The sequence below is a fragment of the Monopterus albus genome, unplaced genomic scaffold (genome assembly GCF_001952655.1).
Source record: "Monopterus albus unplaced genomic scaffold, M_albus_1.0 scaffold440.1, whole genome shotgun sequence".
NCBI lineage: Eukaryota > Metazoa > Chordata > Actinopteri > Synbranchiformes > Synbranchidae > Monopterus > Monopterus albus.
In genome coordinates, this window is record NW_018128320.1 from 139,335 (window position 1) to 159,703 (window position 20,369).

Genomic DNA, 20,369 nt, shown 5'->3' on the forward strand with positions numbered 1-20,369 from the left:
GAGACGCTTCTGACGCTGTCTGTTGTTCAAGAGTGGCTTGACACAAGGAATGCGACAGCTGAAACCCATGTCTTTCATACGTCTGTGCGTAGTGGTTCTGGAAGCACTGACTCCAGCTGCAGTCCACTCTTTGTGAATCTCCCCCACATTTTTGAATCGGTTTTGTTTCACAATCCTCTCCAGGGTGCGGTTATCCCTATTGCTTGTACACTTTTTTCTACCACATCTTTTCCTTCCCTTCGCCTCTCTATTAATGTGCTTGGACACAGAGCTCTGTGAACAGCCAGCCTCTTCTGCAATGACCTTTTGTGTCTTGCCCTCCTTGTGCAAGGTGTCAATGGTGGTCTTTTGGACAACTGTCAGGTCAGCAGTCTTCCCCATGATTGTGTAGCCTACAGAACTAGACTGAGACACCATTTAAAGGCCTTTGCAGGTGTTTTGAGTCAAATAGCTGATTAGAGTGTGGCACCAGGTGTCTTCAATACTGAACCTTTTCACAATATTCTAATTTTCTGAGATACCAAATTTGGGGTTTTCATTAGTTGTCAGTTATAATCATCACAATTAAAAGAAATAAACATTTGAAATATATCAGTCTGTGTGTAATGAATGAATATGATATACAAGTTTCACTTTTTGAATGGAATTAGTGAAATAAATCAACTTTTTGATGATATTCTAATTATATGACCAGCACCTGTATATATACAGTCCTATAAGATTGTGGTCACAACTTGCATGTTTATGAGTGTATCAAAACAACTGACATGCTTATGAGTTTTAAATTAGTTTTGTCATATTTCATTACACACCGTGTGTTGAGATAGGGGTTTGACCAATATGAGCTATAACTGTGGAAAGAAAAAAAAATTAACCAAAGGTATTTCAGTGTTTCTTCTGCAGGTTTGTTAAAGCTGTGGTGCAAATAAAAACTGGTTTAATGCTACAACAATCAAAACATTTAATAACAAAAAGACATGAAATATATTTTTTAAAAATAAAGTAGGACTATATATATATAACAGCTAATTTTCCTGCTGTTGTGTTGTGAATGCAGCTAAATCCAACAGAGGAAATACTGGTACAATAGCTGATATTGTGTTCTGATGTTCAGTGTTTCATTTAGACCTGTTTAAATGGCAAAACATTACAAATATTTGTTATTTTCCCCTAGAATCATTTCAGCATTTAGTCAAAATGGGGCACAATAAATTAAAAATACAAAGAAAATATGTTCACTGCAGGTTGATCAGAGGAGATCACACATCAATATCTAAACTTCAAGGAGACCCCTGAACAGTCTTAGCAGCTCCGTCAGTACGTAAACTATCAAACTCAAACCAACAACACAGTTGATCCCTTAAATTTCCTTTGTCAAGTTTAACATACAAAATTGAGAGCAGATTTTAACTGAGCAGATGCGACCACATGAGATGAACTGTCACTTGTGGAGTGGGAGATCGGTGATTCATGACTGCTTCATGTCTGGTGGAAAAAGTCACAAATCTAAATATGACTCAACAGGAGCGTGATCACCCACCACCTTCACATATCTGCTCACCAACAGACATGTTTTCTGGATTAAATGCATAAATGTTTAGGCTCCTCCCTGGAGGACAGCTGATTAAAATTTCAAGTGTTCTCAGAGTTTTGAATGATTCGCTCTCAAATGAAGGAAAGTGCAATCATCAGGCAGTGTACATTCTGGGTTCACCTCTATAAAAAACACAGCACCAGTCATGTTTTAATGTGTTATTCTGGGCCGGGCAAGCAACTGAGGCAAGACCCAGTTTTATGTTAAATTCTGAAACAGCACAATGATGTTTTTAACTGTTTCCCTTGATCCCGTGAGCTCAGAATGCAAAAACCAGCTATAAAGATGTTTTTGTGCAACAGCAATCTAAAGCTAGATTTCAGTTGAGTTCCCTTTCAATTAAAATATGATCATGCAGTTTTAAATGGGCTGTTTCAAGTAGCAGGTCCACCGCTGAATTTAATTTGCTCCTTAAAGCTGCCTACAAGTTTTAGCACAGTGAAAACCTCTCACTAAAATGGCATCTGGGACTACAGTGTCACTTCCTGTGACACTTTATTACACCAGACCAGTTACAATGAGGAACAGAAGTATTTGAACACCCTGCGATTTTACAAGTTCTCCCACTTAGAAATCATGGAGGGGTCTGAAATTCACATTGTAGGTGCATTCCCACTCTGAGAGACAGAATTAAAAAAAAAATTTCAGGAAATCACATTGTATGATTTTTAAAGAATTTATTTGTCTTGCACTGCTGAACATAAGTATTTGAACACCTGAGAAACAGCAAGAATTCTGGCTCTCAAAGACCTGTTACTGTGCCTTGAAAAAGTCCACCTCTACTCCACTCATTAATCTAAATTAGTAGCACCTGTCTGAGCTCTTTAAAGACACCTGTCCACCCCACAGTCAGTCAGACGCCAACTACTACCATGGGCAAGACCAAAGAGCTGTCAAAAGACACCAGAGACAAAACTGTGGACCTCCACAAGGCTGGAAAGGGCTACGGGGGCAAAAGCTTGGTGAAAATAGATCAACTGTTGGAGCAATTGTTAGAAAATGGAAGAGGCTAAAGACGACTGTCAGTCTCCCTCGGACTCGGGCGCCATGCAAGATCTCACCTCGTGGGGTATCACTGATGATAAGAAAGGTGAGGAATCAGCCCAGAACTACAAGGAAGGAGCTGGTCAATGACATGAAGAGAGCTGGGACCACAGTTTCAAAGGTCACTGTCGGTAGAACACTACGCCGTCATGGTTTCAAATCATGCATTGCACGGAAGGTTCCCCTGCTCAAGTCATCACATGTCCAGGCCCATCTGAAGTTTGCCAAAGACCATCTGGATGATCCAGAGGAGGCATGGGAGAAAGTCATGTGGTCAGATGAGACCAAAGTAGAACTTTTTGGTCTAAACTTCACTCGTCGTGTTTGGAGGAAAAAGAAGGATGAGTTGCATCCCAAGAACACCATCCCTACTGTGAAGCATGGGGGTGGTAACATCATGCTTTGGGGGTGCTTTTCTGCGAAGGGGACAGGACGTCTGCACTGTATTAAGGAGAGGATGAATGGGGCCATTTATTGTGAGATTTTGAGCAACAACCTCCTTCCCTCAATCAGAGCATTGAAGATGGGTCGTGGCTGGGTCTTCCAACATGACAACGACCCGCAGCACACAGCCAGGATAACCAAGGAGTGGCTCCGTAAGAAGCATATCAAGGTTCTGGAGTGGCCTAGCCAGTCTCCAGACCTCAATCCAATACAACATCTTTGGAGGGAGCTTCAACTCCGCGTTGCTCAGCGACAGCCCCGAAACCTGACAGATCTAGAGGAGATCTGTGTGGAGGAGTGGGCCAAAATCCCTGTTGCAGTGTGTGCAAACCTGGTCAAGAGCTACAGGAAACATTTGACCTCTATAATTGCAAACAAAAGTTTCTGTACCAAATATTAACACTGATTTTCTCAGGTGTTCAAATACTTATGTTCAGCAGTGCAAGACAAATAAATTCTTTAAAAATCATACAATGTGATTTCCTGAAATTTTTTTTTAATTCTGTCTCTCAGAGTGGGAATGCACCTACAATGTGAATTTCAGACCCCTCCATGATTTCTAAGTGGGAGAACTTGTAAAATCGCAGGGTGTTCAAATACTTCTGTTCCTCACTGTATGTATCACACCAAAAGAACAAGCGTGCAGCTTTACCAGTTATCTGGAGGCGTGATGTGAAAGCGTCACTTCCAGTCGAATTGGTCTGTAGTGAAAACTTCCACTGATGTGCAAATTCACACTAAGGTCTTAGCGTTTCTGTAGAACTAAGGGCTCGGCCAACTGCTAATATCTTCAGAAACTACTGTGGGCAAATGTACCACAAAACCTGTCCGGTGTGCCTCCTGTAGAGAAGCCAGTGGAAACCACAAGGGTAGAACTGAAGCGCATTACAAATCTTTTGTGCTTGTAAAATGGAAAGAAATAAGCATCTGTAGTTGCTTCTCTTTCAAGACAGTCTGCTATTGAGCACTGATGAACACTAGATGGCAGCCAAACACTGCCGAGAGAAGGCACTTGCACCACACGAACTGATAAATTAATACAGAATTACTGGACGCTCACTGTTACATTTTTTTCTCTTTAAGGCTATTCGAGAAACTCTGACACTGCTTACTAAGCATTGTACTTTTTGGGTAAGCATTTGTTTTTGTCATCTAAATGCCTTGTTCCGCACAGATGAACCAACCAGTGGGCTATTCAAGAAACTCTGACACTGCTTACTAAGCAATGTACTTTTTGGGTAAGCATTTGTTTTTGTCATCTAAATGCCTTGTTCTGCAAAGATGAACCAACCAGTGAAGTGAATGGCAGATGTCGGTTGATATACAGTGGCGTATTGGGCTGTATTAAGCCAAATGCATTTTCATCCTCATTTTTAGAAGTTTTTTCTTTTTCCATTTTACAGTAAAATCTATAATTTTATTCCCGGTACAGAGGCTTGAACCTGGTCACTAGCCCTTCTCCACACAAACAATTTTGATGTTTTTTTTTTCCCAGATCAGCAGTGGTCAAATTCAAATATACTGAGTCACTAGGTGCAATTTCTTAACTCAATTTTTCCAAGGTAAGAAAAAAATCATTCCCCATGAAAAGCACTAAGGAAATGACCTCAGTGTATTCAGGCATTTTGCTAATGCTCTTAGAAGAACGGTCTGTAAACTAATTCTACTAAAACAGAAACACATAATGGCCAAGTGGTTTTTGCACAAGGGCCATAACCCTGCAGTGGTCATGGCTTCTTGTGATCAGAGAGACTTGTCTTTCCTGACTGAGAAATGTCAACACAGAATGAACACATGTCCACAAAACTAGAATAACTTGAACACAGTACTCTTGTTCCAATAAGATTTCTGTTGCACAAAGCGATCTCCTAATAAAAATGTTTAGCAATTTAACTGTGAAATAAAATCAAGGACATGCTGATTAAAATCACCTTCCTTTATCTGACCTGTGTGTTGCTTATGGAATCAAACATTTCACTATCAGTGAAATCATCCTTTCATTGTTTCACAAAGCAACAACACCAAACATTTCTCCATTGTGAGCAGTTAGTGCTGTTATTTGTCAGAGATGATAGTTAACTGAAAATCTGGGTTTCTGACTGTTGGTAAAAAAAAAAAAAACAACAAAAACATGGCTGCAGCGGCGAAAGAGAAAGAGTTAGCTTGGGGGAAAATTAAATGACACTGATAATCATCAGTCGTAGCCTTGTGTTAAAGGTCGTTCGGCAAGTCATTCTGTAAATAAGAAATGTGTCAGTGGTGTCTGATAAATCTTACTGTTGGAGACACTTGATTTTTACTGCCACGGATTGCGCTGTTAAGAAACAATCTTTTAATGAATTGGCAGAAATTTTTTTTCATGTTGATCAATTGTAAAGTACATTTTTAAGCAAAACTCCAGAAAAACTCCCTGGTTCCAGCATCTCAAACGTGTTTTTTTTTTTTGCTGGCTTACTTTTCCTTCTGTAATATTAAGCTGAATATTTTGGTTGGACAACATATCACAGTTTTGTTGAACTTCTCTGAAATTTTATGGGCGAAACGATAAGTACAATAATGACAATAATGGTTTGTTGCAGCCTTATTTGACCTAAGTACGTTTGAAGGTAAAGACAGACTCAAACACAAGTTGTTGGGTGTTTTAGAACTTTTCATTTCTCTCCATGGTGTGGGTGTACAGTCTCATCTTTACAGTACATTCTCATCCCTGCTCCTCCTTCAGCTCTCTTGCACTGGAGACAACCAAATATTACATCTTTCTGTTACCCGTGGCGGGCCATGCACAGCAGAGCCCACATGCTTCTGTAGCCACCATTTTCAGAGGAACAGAGTAAGTGAGTGGGTGAAGGGGGAGAGCGAGCACAGAGGAAAAGCAGGGCTGAGTGATAAGTAAAAGAATAAAAAGAGGGTGTACAGGCGGGTGATGTTTTTTACTTCAGAGGCCACAGGATAGAGAAGAGAGGATGAAAACAAAGAAATAAAGACAGAAAATGACAAAGGAATTAAATGTTAAATGAAAAAATAAGTGAGTCAAATTGATCTTACAAACACAAATACTGCACAACAGGTTCCCTTTTCCTTCACTTGGGCTTATAAAACTGGTTGGTCCTTCTGATTTGAAATGTCTAACCCAGCAGAAGCTTCCTGCTCCGATACTTCAGGTTTCTTACCTGATCAAGTCTAAATCCTGAACCGTTAAGGTCTGACTCTGTGATGCAAAGAGTGAGCAACCAAATATGAAAGAGAAAACCCAAAAAAGAAACACTAACATTGAAGCCTTCACAATCATGCACAGTGTTGTTAATCCAAAATTTTCTTTGCTTATTTTTTCCCACTGCTTCTACACACACACACACACACACACACAATGCACCATCAACCTCATCATTATAATTATTATATACTACTTTGAAATACTCAAAAAGTACTAGAATCACTAATGCCATTATTGCTGTGACCAGTAATCGTTCTTGTGTAGCTCCTGTTGGTCCAAACTGCGACAGAAAATCAGAGCACACATACCCACCACATGACTTCTTAAGAGCAGGACAGGACTTCAGATCAAAAGTTACTGGTAATAATAAATACTGTAATGGTCTAAGAAACTGTTTGCTGTCCTGACAAACAACCCAACATACTGATTTCCAAGAAAGATAAAACCCAGACAGGGCCGCAAAGAGTGGGAGTGTGTTTGGGATACATTTCCATATCATGTCTAAAAATTAGGGTGAAACCTAAAGTGTCTGGTGCTGAAATGTTCCTCATCGTCTTTTGCAGAGGACTGTCAGCATTTGGCGGGGCTCAATTCAAACATGAAAGAGCAGCAAACTCCTGAAGGAAAAAGCGAGAGTCATCCTGCACCTGTCAGTGCTCCCCTTGTCTCCTCCTTTCTTTCAGAGAGTAGTGTCCCCTCTTTTTATTTCAGCAGGCATTTACTAGAGGCAAATGCATCTAACTGTTCCCAGCTACCACCTTCCAGAATCTATGAAATGTTGCAGGTCACAAGAGGAACTTAAGTCTGTGATAGTCGAAGAATTGGGAGGTCAGAGGTAAAATGATTCTGGAATACAATCCAATATGAAATGTCTCTGTGATCCTCGGACAGTGGATGGTCTGAACAGATCAAGGAGTCACAGATCAGTTGTTGTTATACCAGTAAATGGACTGTATTTCATCAGTATACCATTTCTTCAGGCTTCAGTAAGGGACTCTGAGAGGGTGTCAGTGGAGTGCTGCTGTGCCTCTGGGACCACGATGCCCTGGTGGAGCTTTTCTAAAGACTGCTTCATCTGGGAGATAAACAACAGTAGGGTTGGTGGTGGGGGGGTGAGAGAGAGAGAGAGAGAGAGCATTCGAAGGGAATATTGAGTCAGGTAGACTGGGTTACATAATGCAGTGACAACATCCAGCATATGATGAGCACAAGCAGCTTGTGTGACACATTAAAACAATGGTATCCCTGTAGACCGGCACTATGAGTGTTTTATTTCACAGAGTAATAAATTAAACAGAAATACGCACACACACACACACACACACACACACACACACACCTGGTCAAGGAGTGTTACAGAGGACTGCAGGATCTGCTGCCACTTGCTGAGCTGAGCCTGGTGAAACTGCCTCTGGAGCTGCAAGACCTGAGCCCACTCTCCAGCTGTCTGGGGCAAAGGACTGGGGAGAGGAGTAAAACAGGGGAGTGGAGACAAAGAGGGGAAGGTGGAAAGAGGAAGGCAAGCAGAATGGAGACCATTAAAACCATTAAAAAGTCTACAGTCAGTAGCATACTCACAGGTCTTAAACCTGCATTAGGGTGCAGGTTTAAGACCCGTTTAAGACTTGGTAAGCTGCAAACAACACTACTCAACAAAACTGAGTACAGGCTGTGCAATAGAATTAAAATGTTCCATTTTACAATAACTGTATTACTTTTAAGCTAGAATATTTGTTTTCAATTATCTGTAAATTCAAACAGATTACACAGAGTACAACGAATATTCAGACCCCAAAGTACAAACTCAGGGCAACAAAAGTGAAAACACCTGTGACAACATTTTAATGAACTGACCAAGTGTGCACTCAGTTGTGATCTATACTGTATCATAACCTTTAAGTTCATGCAACAGACCTGTTAGTAAACAGCTGCATATTTACATATCCAGCAGAAACAAAAGAACATTATCATTCATTTAGAGTCATGTTCGTGCCCGCCTGATAAATGCAAGTGCAATACCAGAGTTCCTTTTAGTTCTAGCTTGCCCTCAACAAACCCGAGGGAATCACCTGGTTTTCTTAGTTGGCAAATGGTCCACTATGTTCATCAGCTAGTCACCGTGTCTGTCTAATTGTTCTGTGCCGTTTGCTGCCGAGTAGGCGGTGACCCAAACACACTGTTGAAAGCAGCGAAAGCAAGCTAAAACACTAAAGGTGCCGGTCAGAAATCCTAAATACTGAACTAAAAGATGTCAAAAGCTGCTTTCTCTTTGGATTCACCTCTTCTGCAAACAAGAATTAATGTGCTCTACTGTTAAAAAAACATTGATTAAAGCTGTTTTAAGGTAATTTTCATCTACGTACCTTGAAAAGGCAAGGGAATACTTGTTGCTATGCAATAACTGAAAACTCAAAGGGACATTACAGACCTCAGATCCCAGAGGAATAACTCCACAAGCCTGGGACCAAACACCAATTAACAACACAGTCCCGCTGGGTGAGGAATGGAGATAACAAGTGCCTGTGTCAGTGTGAAAAACAGTGCGGTGTATTTACCTGTCAGCAACAGAATAGGAGTGCCATGTTTCCAGTGTATGGGCCGCTCTCTCTAGAGCATAGAGTTTATAGAACAGCAGCATGTTGAGAGCCACCAGCACCACCAGACTGACCGGGACAGAAAGATAAGAGCATAATTTTTGGTCTGGCATGAAAATGCACACAAATAGTAAAAAGGAAAAAAAAAAAAGCTTCAATGAATTAGTGAGAGAACCTCAGTGAGATATAAACAGCAAAATGCCAAGACAAACAGAAAAACATGAGAGGACATAAATATTGAAGGGTTCACTCTTGACCCAGGTCCTAAGATAACACACTGTCATTTTGTTACATGAAAAATCCACCTTGACACCAACATTAGCGTTACAAACTACTACTGATACACACACGTTGCATTCCTGGGCTGTGTTTGGCTCAGATTTAGGTGATGTGACCTTGGCGCCAGTTTCACTGCAGAATGAAGACTTTTTCCTACAGATGCACCAATTGCAATTTTCTTGGCCAATTCCGCTTTCATATTTTTTAAAACTCTGACCTACCAATTTTGACTGATTCCTATTTTCTAAGAACTGTAATCGTCAGCATCCACAGACATTTTTGCAACTTTTCTTGAATAAAAAATTAAATGGCAAAAAACAAAATGTATTAAAGTATTACATTTTCACTTTTTTCTTCTTTGTTTTACAAACCAACTAAAAATGAAGTTATAAATAGGTTCAACAAGTAATAGAAACAGAAGAATGTCTGTTACATCAGTCCTACTGAACACACAGTTCTTTACAAAGTGTGTGTAGTTGGTATTTGCTGGGTTTTACCACAGTTTGGACACACTGTACATATACATGCATTTCATGTGTAGCCACTAATTTCCTCCTCTGTGTGCTTTTTGTTCACCAAGCACCTCCACTACACAAATGAATATGCGCCCGGTACAGACACGAGCACAAGTCTCGCTCGAGGTGCATGTGAAAAACTATGCACTGCACATGCTATGCTTCTGGTCTGTGTCTCTGTGTCATTGACGTGGACTGTCGTGTCTCTAAATCTGATCGACACAGGCTCAGAAATCTCAGGGTGATCAGCAGGTCACCGGTCAAAGCCAATCGCACTGAAAACCAGCCATTTCCATCTCTGCCGATCAATTGGTGCACCTTTACTTTTTTCTAGACTCATCATTGACAGTCAACAGTGGCACATTTATGAAACAGTTTCTCCACTGGCAGTAACTACACCATAAACCAGAATGCAATGCTGCCTCAATTCTTGTCAGGTAAACACACTGAGACTTATTCTTTGAGGGTTGTTGTGAGTCATTTTGGGAACTATAAGGAAACCTTTGACTGAACTGGTGATACATGAATCAGGTTAAGGGAAATGTGGTACAACAACAAAGTAAACAAGACACTGGAAACCAGCCCTGATATACAGAGATCACACACAACAGGTGTTTTCAGACTGAATGCAAAGCAAACCTTAAAGGCAGACTGAATGTGTAAAGGCACATACACACATGGAGTAGAGGTGTGTGTTGTTGGCAAACATCTGTCCAGTCCTTTGGATGTTTGTGGCAAACAAATGTGAAACAAATTTTGCGTGAAAGCACCCACATTCACTTCACATTCGATCTGGACAAACCCTGACAGATTTAAATGGTGGATTCTTCTTGCAAGAAAATGATTATCCTCAGAGCTCATGTTTATGCAGCCAGTTGTATAAAATCAAAGCCTCTCATACGAACCTGATACAGATCCTATGCACAAGAAGTATTGCAGAAAGGAGGGGGGAAAAGAGAAATAGCAAGAAAGGTATCGTGAGGCTGTTAATATGCAAGATCGGTATCTAATTGTGTGAGTGAGGTGCTCAGACATGGACAGAACCAAGACAGCAGAGTGCTACCATAATCAAAATATACAATCAAATGCCCTAAATTCCCACAATATAGAAAACCACATGCAAGGACACACATGCTTTTATGTGTGGACAGATTTTCACTCAGTAATTGCACACTCACAAAATCCCTTTCTTATATAATAACATGATTTAGAAATGCTCATCTCTGTTCTGAGTACCTTGTGTGTGAGATTACTAGTGAAAACCCCCCTCACAAAATTCAAATGATCAATGTATAAACATAAAACATACTGGAAATGATTTTGAATTAAAATAGCCACAAGGGAAGTTCAGACCAGGGATTCAGAGAGTCCACAAACACACAGCACAACACTGGAACTTACATGAAGCTGACTATGAGGAGGATAGTAGATATACTGTTGTGTCCTCTACCATGTGCGCGCTCTCCCAGATTCATATACTGAGTACCTAAAACACAAACAAACGTTCACACACCAAAGCATTTGATGAACAGCACTTTTCTCATGGGTTCACCAAGTTAAATTTAAGACTATTTAAGATATTTTTAATACCAGATAAAATGCAACTTAATACCTGTTTCAATGTCACACCACCTAAAGCATGAAAGCTACCCATAAAAACAGGCCTAGAATTATTTCTGATGCAATGTGAAATAAATATCAGTTTATTTAAAACACATTTTTGTCATTAATTCTGAATATAATTAATCATTAACCATAATCTAAACCTGGATAAACAGCTGAAAGTGGATGAATAGATGGGCAAATGGATTAACCAATAAAAATATTGCTAATTCATATAAAGTAAGAGTTTGAGGATTTTTCCAAGACCTTTACTCTATATTGCACTTTATGTAAAGTGACTGCACAGAACCACTAGAGGGCAGTATTACATAGAACATGGATGCAGGTTTTTAGTGTGGATACCTTTTCTGGCCGACTTACTGGCTTCTCTTCGGTCCCTGTTGTCTCCAACTCTTCTGCCCACTTGGTCTGTGGTGCCCAATCCTCCCACCTCCCTCTCTCTCTCCCGCTCGCCCTGCCGCCTAGAGCAGGTGCGTTTGCGGCGGCGCAAGGCCGGTGGGGTCTTAGCAGCGTCAGCACCCACTGCTTCACCTGTGGTGACCACAGTGACTTCAGACCGCAGCAGCGCTTCCAGCTTACACACCTCGCTCTCTGCATGGGGCAAAGTGAATGAACATTTTTGAGGCTTGTTTTGCAAATCCTCTGCACACCAAAACATAACTAAAGTCACTTTGTTCGTTTGAATAGCCGTCATCTGTCAAAAGAGAACATCCCACCCCACTGTGATATTGTCAGTTTTACCTGTAAAAACATAAAGTACATAAACAATGAACCGCATGAACCATATGCTGCAACATTTGGCTTTATGTCAGCTGTGCTCCGCTTATGTTCCTTAATAGCTCAATTCACTTTCCACAGACTGTGTGTGTACAGAGATACGCTGGTAGAGGCGGACCACGTGACTCACCCATGTGTCTGTAGTGCTCCTCAATACCACTCCAGGTATTCTTTTCAATCAATGCTTTCACTAGGCTCCACGGCTGCTTCCTGTAGCAGATGTTTGAGGAAATTCTGGGGAAAGGAAAAGCAAACAACCCTGTTTATTTTATTGTTCTGAACAAGGGGAAAAACCTTCATATTGTTTGTGAAGAAGAATCCAACATGCCCTATATTGCTAACCCTAACCCTAACAGTGTCTGGAAATGAAAGCAACATTGGCTGGCGGCTTTTTAATGTTTGAGTGACTTTTTCCTTTTAAGCAGGAGAGCAGCAAGGGAGATGAGATGACACAAAGAAGAAACTACTCTCATGGGATTGTTTGATATACCAGTGAGAGTCCCCAAGGAAGAGGATTTTGCCACTCAACTATAGCTTACATCATTTATTATGCTGCAAAATGAAGGCACATGTGTAAACAAGGAAACATACAGAGGTGTGTTAAGTAGCATCTGTGCTATGCAGCCGTTATGGAATTTTGGTGTTCTTTGGTTCGGATGTCGTGTTTTTTTGTTTTTTTTTTAACACTTGAAAACACGTACTCTTCCGCTCATCCTAGGCCCCTTTCGAACTTGCAATTGTTTGCATTAATCTGATGGCATCTGAAGATGTCGTCTTTATGTCTGAACGATCACTCTGGTCACTATTCTGTAAACGTCATGACAGTGTCTTCCATTCTTCAGTTCACCAGAAACGACAAAGACGCAGGTTCACCCATGTTGTAGTAATGAAAACGCTGGCCTCATACATTATATGTGACTTAATGCACTGTCCAATCTTGTGGTTATGGTGAATATCATGCATGCACTGTGGCTCTCTCTACCACTGTCATGGCTATGTCTGAATGAAGCCATGACAAACGTTAATGTAAAAGTGATCTGTGTCAGGATGACAGAAAGCCATTGCTTTAACAGATTGATGAAACCAGCTATGTTACTGTACATATCCCATCTCTACTGTCACCAATGTTACTGGCTTCTATAAACATGCGGTGCTCCGGTTAATCCTCATATTAGGTTGACAAAAAAAAATCATTAGTGGAAGGTATGTGTCAGATCCCTTCTTCTAAGAGTGTTAACTGTAACACCAAAATGAATTGTCACTACAACTTTCAGTAATACATTTTTCACTTAAAAAGCAAGTTTGAAGGAAGATTTTTTTTTTACACTGAAAGTAAAAGATCTCTTAATGAATGTTTTGTTTAGCATACATCATCAGTGCATTAAATAACATCCCCTTTTAAACAGACACAACAGCTGAGAGGATCCGTCATAAAATCACTGAGCTCTTGTAGCTGCACAATCAACATGGCTGTAATCTGCAGTTCTCTACTTGTGACTATTCTGATTTAAATGTGGTCCCCATAAGCCTGAAGCTCAAAGAAAAACACCCACGTGGATTTCCCCAGTAAGACAACAAACCTGAGTCGGCTCTTGTGCTCGTTGATGGAGGTGAGGCAGAATCTGTGGACAGTATAGAAATAGTCCTGGTAGGGAATACCTGAGGTGATGACCTCCGAGTCCACCACGTAGCACTCACCTCGGATGCTGCTCTTATGCAACGTCTGGAAGCAGGAAGAACAGTAGAGGTGGATAGTTAATGGTATGAAAACATTTGTTTCCTCTGATATGTGACAAAACCCATCAACTGACACATCTGCTAGTCAGAGATTCTTTGACTGTATGTTACTAAAGTTTTCTATCCTCTGTAAATAACTGAGTGTTTCAGGGAAAACTAAATCAATGTTACAACTAGTAACAAACTGTCAAAAGAAACACTACCACTGCATATACAACATCAAACTGCCCTGTCACAGCAGTTACACAGTCAGTTTTTGCTCTGTATAAACACAGCAGCCCAACACCACAGCCAGGAAATTAACCTAAGTGCCAGAGAGAATGGGATTAATTAATTAATCCTGGAAAAAAAAAATCTACTAAATATAATGATGCCATCTTGTAACTTGAAGTTATATCCAAGGTTTAATTTTATGGGAGCGATGATTTGGTCCAAGCAGATGTAACGGCATTTACAAACTATAGATACATAATATCTAAATGAAATTCTTCATTTGTTTTCATGATGTGTAAAACCTTTTTTCACGTTCAGCACTGATACCTGCACTTGAACCCTAATTGAGACTAAAACTTAAGACAGTACAAAGAACAAATTTAAAATCTCCAGATCACTTCCTGGCACGACTACATACGCACAGTTTAATGTCCAGTTTCTGTCTAATTCATGTGTGGCAAAAATGAAGCTAAAAAAAGGCTGGTATTTGTCAAGGACTGACCTGTGTCTCCACCACAGGGGCAGTTTTGGGGCCGAGGGGGTTGTTGAGGGCAATGGTGTAACTAAGCACACGACTGGTATTCCCACTGCTGCTGTCCAGCTGCCATTCACCCACCGACAGGTCTGAGAGAGAGACAGAGGATGTGAGAGGATCAAGAGAGAATAACAGACACAAAGATTTGTGAAGGGTGGTTTTGTGAAAATGAGAAAGTGAAAGGACACAAGAGGCTCATAATTTATGAATGAAACAGAGAAAGAAACCATGAGATTTAGAAGGGGTGAGGAGAGAGAGAGAGAGAGAGAGAGAGAGAGTGAGTGAGTCAATACACGCTCCTTTCTCCTGAAGAAAGAAAGCAACACCCCAATTAGAGCTACACAATGTTCCCTAGCATGCTGGGCCTCCCGATTGGGGTAGCCACTGGCAAAATCACAGCTCCACCTCCATCCTCATTCAAAACTAGAGAAAAACATCCAAAATATACACCGTTTTATGCAAAGATGGCTTCAAATGCAAGTCTGTCAATTCAAACAATACGTGTAGCAGTACAATTAGAAAACAGGGCATAAGGAGTGACAAATAAACTATTAACTAACGATAAAGGGAAGTTAACACATCATACAGCACTAATATTGCACCCTGATTAGTAGCACAAAACAGCTGGAAACAGCATGTCTCAGGGGTGGAGTGGGGGGTTTAATCACATTTGTATTTACCAGATGGTGGACAGCAGCTTGGAGCAACAGAACTACTATGAAAAGGAAAAGCAACACCAAAAACCTGTTTCCACAATCTAAGTATATCAAGCACAACTGTTTACTGGTGCTTCTCTTAATTCCATGGATAATTAACACTTTGGCAACACATACATACCTGCAGTGCACGTACACTTGATTTTAATGGCAGATAAGTGCTACACAACAGACAAACAGTTAGTGACTGTTTTTTACTCTGACAAAAGCAACAATGAGCACCAACTGTCACTGTCTCAACAAGAAAAACTTGCTCTCTTGCACTTAATGTTACGCAACAAGCTAAGGTCCATAGAGGCTGCTGAAGTACAGAGTTTTAATCATTGTATGTGTGTGTGTGTTCTACCTACCAGTAAAGTGTCGCTGAGAGAAGAGATGCTGGATGAAATGTGTGTCGGCAGAGAAGAGCAGGTCGTGCAGTTTGTCTACACTCATGCGGAACGCGGTGTTAACATGCACCCGCCCGCTCAGGTCAGCACAGAACGACTCCACTTCACCTTGGCGTCAAGAAGAACATGTTAAACATTTACCTCTCTTTAGGCTCCTTTGGTTATTTCAATGCCCTTGATATTTTTTGTTGTGGTTCAACATTTATCCCTGTTTTGTTTGGAGTCTTAAATACCCAGCAGGTTCCAAATTAAAGACTACTGTATGTGTTTTAGCTGCAAATTTGACACTGTAATAATCACATTCACTCTAGTATTGGTAATGATTTTACTGCCAAATGAATTCACAGGAAATGCAGATTTCTGCTGAATATCTTCTTTTTATTCCTGGACAGGTGAAGGCATATTGACTGAGCAGTTTCTGGTTTGCACATTATAATCTTCTGAAATATGATCTCTGCCATTAATATTAAACCTCCAGGCAATTATATCATTATCTTGCCAAATGGGAGGTATTTTTAGGTTAATCATCAGACTGTGCCACAACAGCATGCATTTACATGAAGTTTAATAACATGTGGAGGGGGGAAAACAGAACTCACTAACTCTTGCTACGTCACTTTAGCACTCATAAAAACAAAGTTAGTTTAGATTAGACAGATTAAAGCTACCAACTTAAATGAGTACATTAAGAAAAGGCCACAAGAGAATAGTTAAAAAACCTTCCATAATGAAATCACAATTAATACTATATCAGACAATTAAATTGCAACCAGTCCTGAGTAGATTTTATCAAAGCCCTAGTGCTATGAATGGTAACCTGGCTGCAAGTTCAGAATGAGTGGTGTTTTTCCTGATTTTTAAGTTTACACAGTTCCCTGATAGACTAGTGGTTAGGGCACAGAGCTTTCGCCGCTGTGGCCCGGGCCTGAGTCAGGGTTGTGTCAGGAAGGACATCTGGTGTAAAACACGTGTCAAGTGTCAACATGCGAATCGTCAGCGTGACAATTCGCTGTGATGACCCCTAACGGGATAAAGCTGAAAATGACATTCATACAGTCCACAAAGTCCACCCATTACAAATAAATAATGTTCAAATAAAAGGCTGCTGTAACATAATATAGTCATACAACTAAAAGTTGGGTTCTTGTAGTCACTCAAATGGCACTCACTCTCCTCTTGGGTGTCAGAGGAGTTGCTAGGGTCAGTGGGCAGATCCTCATCATTGGTAATATCGAGTGAGGAGAGGTTTCCAAGACTGGGGGTTGGTGGGGGCAGCATGTGAATGGCTGACTCAGACTGGCTGTCTCCACCCTCTTCCAGGTTCTGATGCAGTGAGGGAGAAAACAAGCAGAGCAGAGGACAGCTGTATGGAAAAATCACTCCACAGTCATATGACTTGAGACCAAAGAGGGCTTTGCTCGGTGGACTTCGTATTGACAGAGTCTCTGGAGCATACCACTGCAAGCATGCCATTAATCTGGACCGACATACAGTCAACACAGTGCGCCACTTATTCTCTGTAGGTTGGCTTGGACCTGATTGATCTGTATCAAGATCAAAACTGCAGGGGAAACAACAACAACAGCAGCTCTTCTGAGCAGAAGTCACTGGAAATCGAGCCAAACAGAACAACTACACACTGAACTCCCATTCTTACTTTCATACATCCTGTTTGTCTAGCATTTCTGTCTATTTGTGTTATATTTACTTAACTTTTATTCTGTTTTGGTTTATTTTTGTTTGTATTATTATTTTTGCCCTTGCTGAAGCGCTGAAAATAAAGAGGTAGCCAGGAAACAAGGGAAGACAGGGAGGAGTATGGCACACAGCAAAGTCCCAGTTATCTCGTTAGTGTTTTTAAATGTTAATCTAATGTATTATTTTTCCATATGTAAGAATTGCTGCAGTTTGAAAGATGGTAGTACTAAAAATTGCTAAGCACAACTAACGCTGCCTTTGTTTATAAACTGCAACATGAATCATAGGTTGTCAGACACCATTGTTTACTTGCAAAAACACAGACATTACATGGAAGAGAATCCATCAGGGAGCAGATGGAGCAGCGTGTGGAATCGAGTTTATTCAGTCCATCCCTGTGATGTAGCTAAAGCTAGTTAGCCACCTGTCTGCAAATACCAGACTGTCTTCTAACACAAACAGCAACAGCAGATAAATTAGTGAGTGGGTGTTTCTGCTCTGTCTGTACTTATTCTGATTATTGAAACAGAAGTGCTTACTTAGTTGAACCACTGCTTACCGACAGTCCAAAGCTGTACTGACATAATGTGTATTTTTTATTATGCCAAACGATGCCAGTACTACAGGTTGTACAAGCTGCTCAGGTGAAGCACAGCAAGCAATACAAAAATATATATTATCCTACCTCTGGTATAATCAGACACTGCACTACACTGAAGACAAGCTATTTCCCAAATAAGTGTAGATGTAAAGAAGAACACTCACAAAGGAGGCAGTAGGAGAAGTAGGTGCAGAGGCAAAGGTGTTGGTGGGAGTGGTGGATAGTAGCGAGCTGAGCGAGATGGGCAGGCTGGGTTCAAGGGGGTCAGTGCTGGGAATATGACCAGATGAGGAAGGCACCTCTATGGGGAGGCAGGAGGCAGAGGAAGGGGGAGAAGAGCTCCCAAGGTTTGTAGTAGAGGAAGGGATGGCCGGAGCACAGGGCACCAGAGGAGGGGGAGAGCTGCCCAAGGAGGGAACCGACACTGAGCTCAGGTCTAGTAGATCTGTGACCGACACCGACTCATCTCCTGGCCTGGGGAACAGAGGGAGAGGAAGACAGAGTGAGTGAAACAAAGACACATACTGTAGAGAGCAAGTCAAACTGAGAGAAATGACCCAAATTTTTGTTAAAGAACTTAGCGACAGGGGTAGGAAAGCTTTGGCCCACCACGCATTTAAGGCAATTATTACGGTAGCTGACATTAAAAACACTAGCTCATAAAACATGAAGCATACATACAACCATCAATGATATAAGACTGTCAGATCTATATGTTACCATGTTTTTACACGTGAATACTTACAGTAGGCCGTTCATGTGTTCAGCAGTGGGGGAGACATAGTCGTCGTCTTCACTAGTGAGACCCAGTTCAGTGCCATAACACTGGTGTACAATGTGCCAGAGCTCTTTGGGGGACAGAGACTGTAAAAATAAACAAATTTATACATATTTAGGATCAGATTAAAATGACTGAAATCATGTACTGCTATAATGCATTACACAACTCTGTAGCCCCATTACTACATTATGGGCCATTTTAAATAACTGAAGGTAAGAACATGATTATTTAACGGTACTGCATCATGTAGTCTCTGGTGTGCTTTTAATTTGTTGCTGTAATATTCGCACCGGTCAATGACGTATTTATTTCATTCTGGAATCTCCTCTCCCCAGAGTGACATGCTGGGTCCGTCACCAATTGAAATTCCAGGACCTCATAATTTACAAATTAAGCACTGAGTGTGGCTAAACATGACTGCACAATACAGTGAGGTGTATTCACTAGTGTGGGACACCTCTGTTCACTTGGCAATATAGACAGCAATGACTGATTCTAATTGCCTCTTGAATGTCAATCAATTGTGATGACGACAATGATGACAACATTGAATGAGGTGGCACTTAAGTATGGGAGTATAAATAAACAATGAATGAAGTGGCACTTAAGTATGGGAGTATAAATAGGGGCAGCCAACAACTCAGGAAATGGCAACCTGATTATCTGAATAATCTAAGTAAATAAATAAATTCTTAATAATCAGTGAGCACATTTTTGGTCATTTCTTGAAATTGGACTTCACAACAGACAGATGACATACACGTTTAATCCTAATACTAATAATATAGCTTTTAATAACAGTTCTTGGCAGTGACACTGATTCCATTCCAGACACCAATCCAGAGTCAACATCTTATAACATGAAGTTTCATCTTGCCTTCTCTTACCCTGTGCTTTAATACTAAGCTCTTGTGTTTGTGCACCAATGCTGTCCACACAAATGTCTACATTCAAACTCAGCAAATAACAGTGTTTTAAATTGTTCTCCCAAGTCTGTTTATGCAGCCATCTCCTGTTTCTTGACACTGTGTTCTATTCTAAGATATTAACTACTAGTCCTGCCACACAAGGCAGCGGCAGAGAACTCCAGGAGTGTGTGAGAGGAGGCTGTACCTTGTCCAAAAGTGCATTCTGCCACAGACGGAAAATCAGCATAAAGCTACGATCCCTTGCTCCGAAAGATGTGAAGAAATGCTGAGGGGTAAATATCAGTGAGAGAGAGAGAGACAGGAGGTGGGAGTGGGGGACAGGAAGGAAGACAAAAGAAAAATGTGACAGTGGATTTGACATATGATCTCCCTCTGTTGGGATGTTTGCTTTGCCACAGTCAGTGGTGAAAAAGCTCATTTCATACTGCTTTACAGGCAAAAAACATGACCATTTGAAGTAAACAGCATCAACAGCTGACAGATATCACACTTTTTTAGCAGCAGTTAACTGCAGCTGTAACGAACAGAGAAAGTATTGACTCATAAGAGATTAAAATTGATGGCCTTTAGTTATTTTGAAAAGGTCTTCAATGGGGTCCAATATTATTTGTGCTAAAGTCTGACCTTCTCATTGTCAGTGCTGATCTGGATGGCATTTGGGATGAGCTTGGCAGTTTTCTCCTTGG

General features: G+C 40.8%; 1 protein-coding gene across 1 annotated transcript in view; it reads right to left on the reverse strand.

Annotated features, from left to right (window-relative positions):
- Nucleotides 1-5,270: 5,270 nt before the first annotated feature.
- Nucleotides 5,271-20,369, reverse strand: part of gramd1a (GRAM domain containing 1A) — a 42,047-nt gene continuing 26,948 nt past the window's right edge. The window contains exons 6-20 of the mRNA XM_020587125.1: nt 20,308-20,364; nt 19,868-19,948; nt 18,719-18,837; nt 18,138-18,447; nt 16,844-16,997; nt 15,636-15,782; nt 14,537-14,658; nt 13,665-13,807; nt 12,215-12,318; nt 11,668-11,898; nt 11,086-11,170; nt 10,590-10,601; nt 8,852-8,959; nt 7,636-7,756; nt 5,271-7,371 (exon numbers count right to left, since the gene is read on the reverse strand). Of these exons, the coding sequence (XP_020442781.1) occupies nt 7,273-7,371; nt 7,636-7,756; nt 8,852-8,959; nt 10,590-10,601; nt 11,086-11,170; nt 11,668-11,898; nt 12,215-12,318; nt 13,665-13,807; nt 14,537-14,658; nt 15,636-15,782; nt 16,844-16,997; nt 18,138-18,447; nt 18,719-18,837; nt 19,868-19,948; nt 20,308-20,364 (1,893 nt within the window). The 3' untranslated portion in view covers nt 5,271-7,272. The remainder of the gene's footprint in view (nt 7,372-7,635; nt 7,757-8,851; nt 8,960-10,589; nt 10,602-11,085; nt 11,171-11,667; nt 11,899-12,214; nt 12,319-13,664; nt 13,808-14,536; nt 14,659-15,635; nt 15,783-16,843; nt 16,998-18,137; nt 18,448-18,718; nt 18,838-19,867; nt 19,949-20,307; nt 20,365-20,369) is intronic.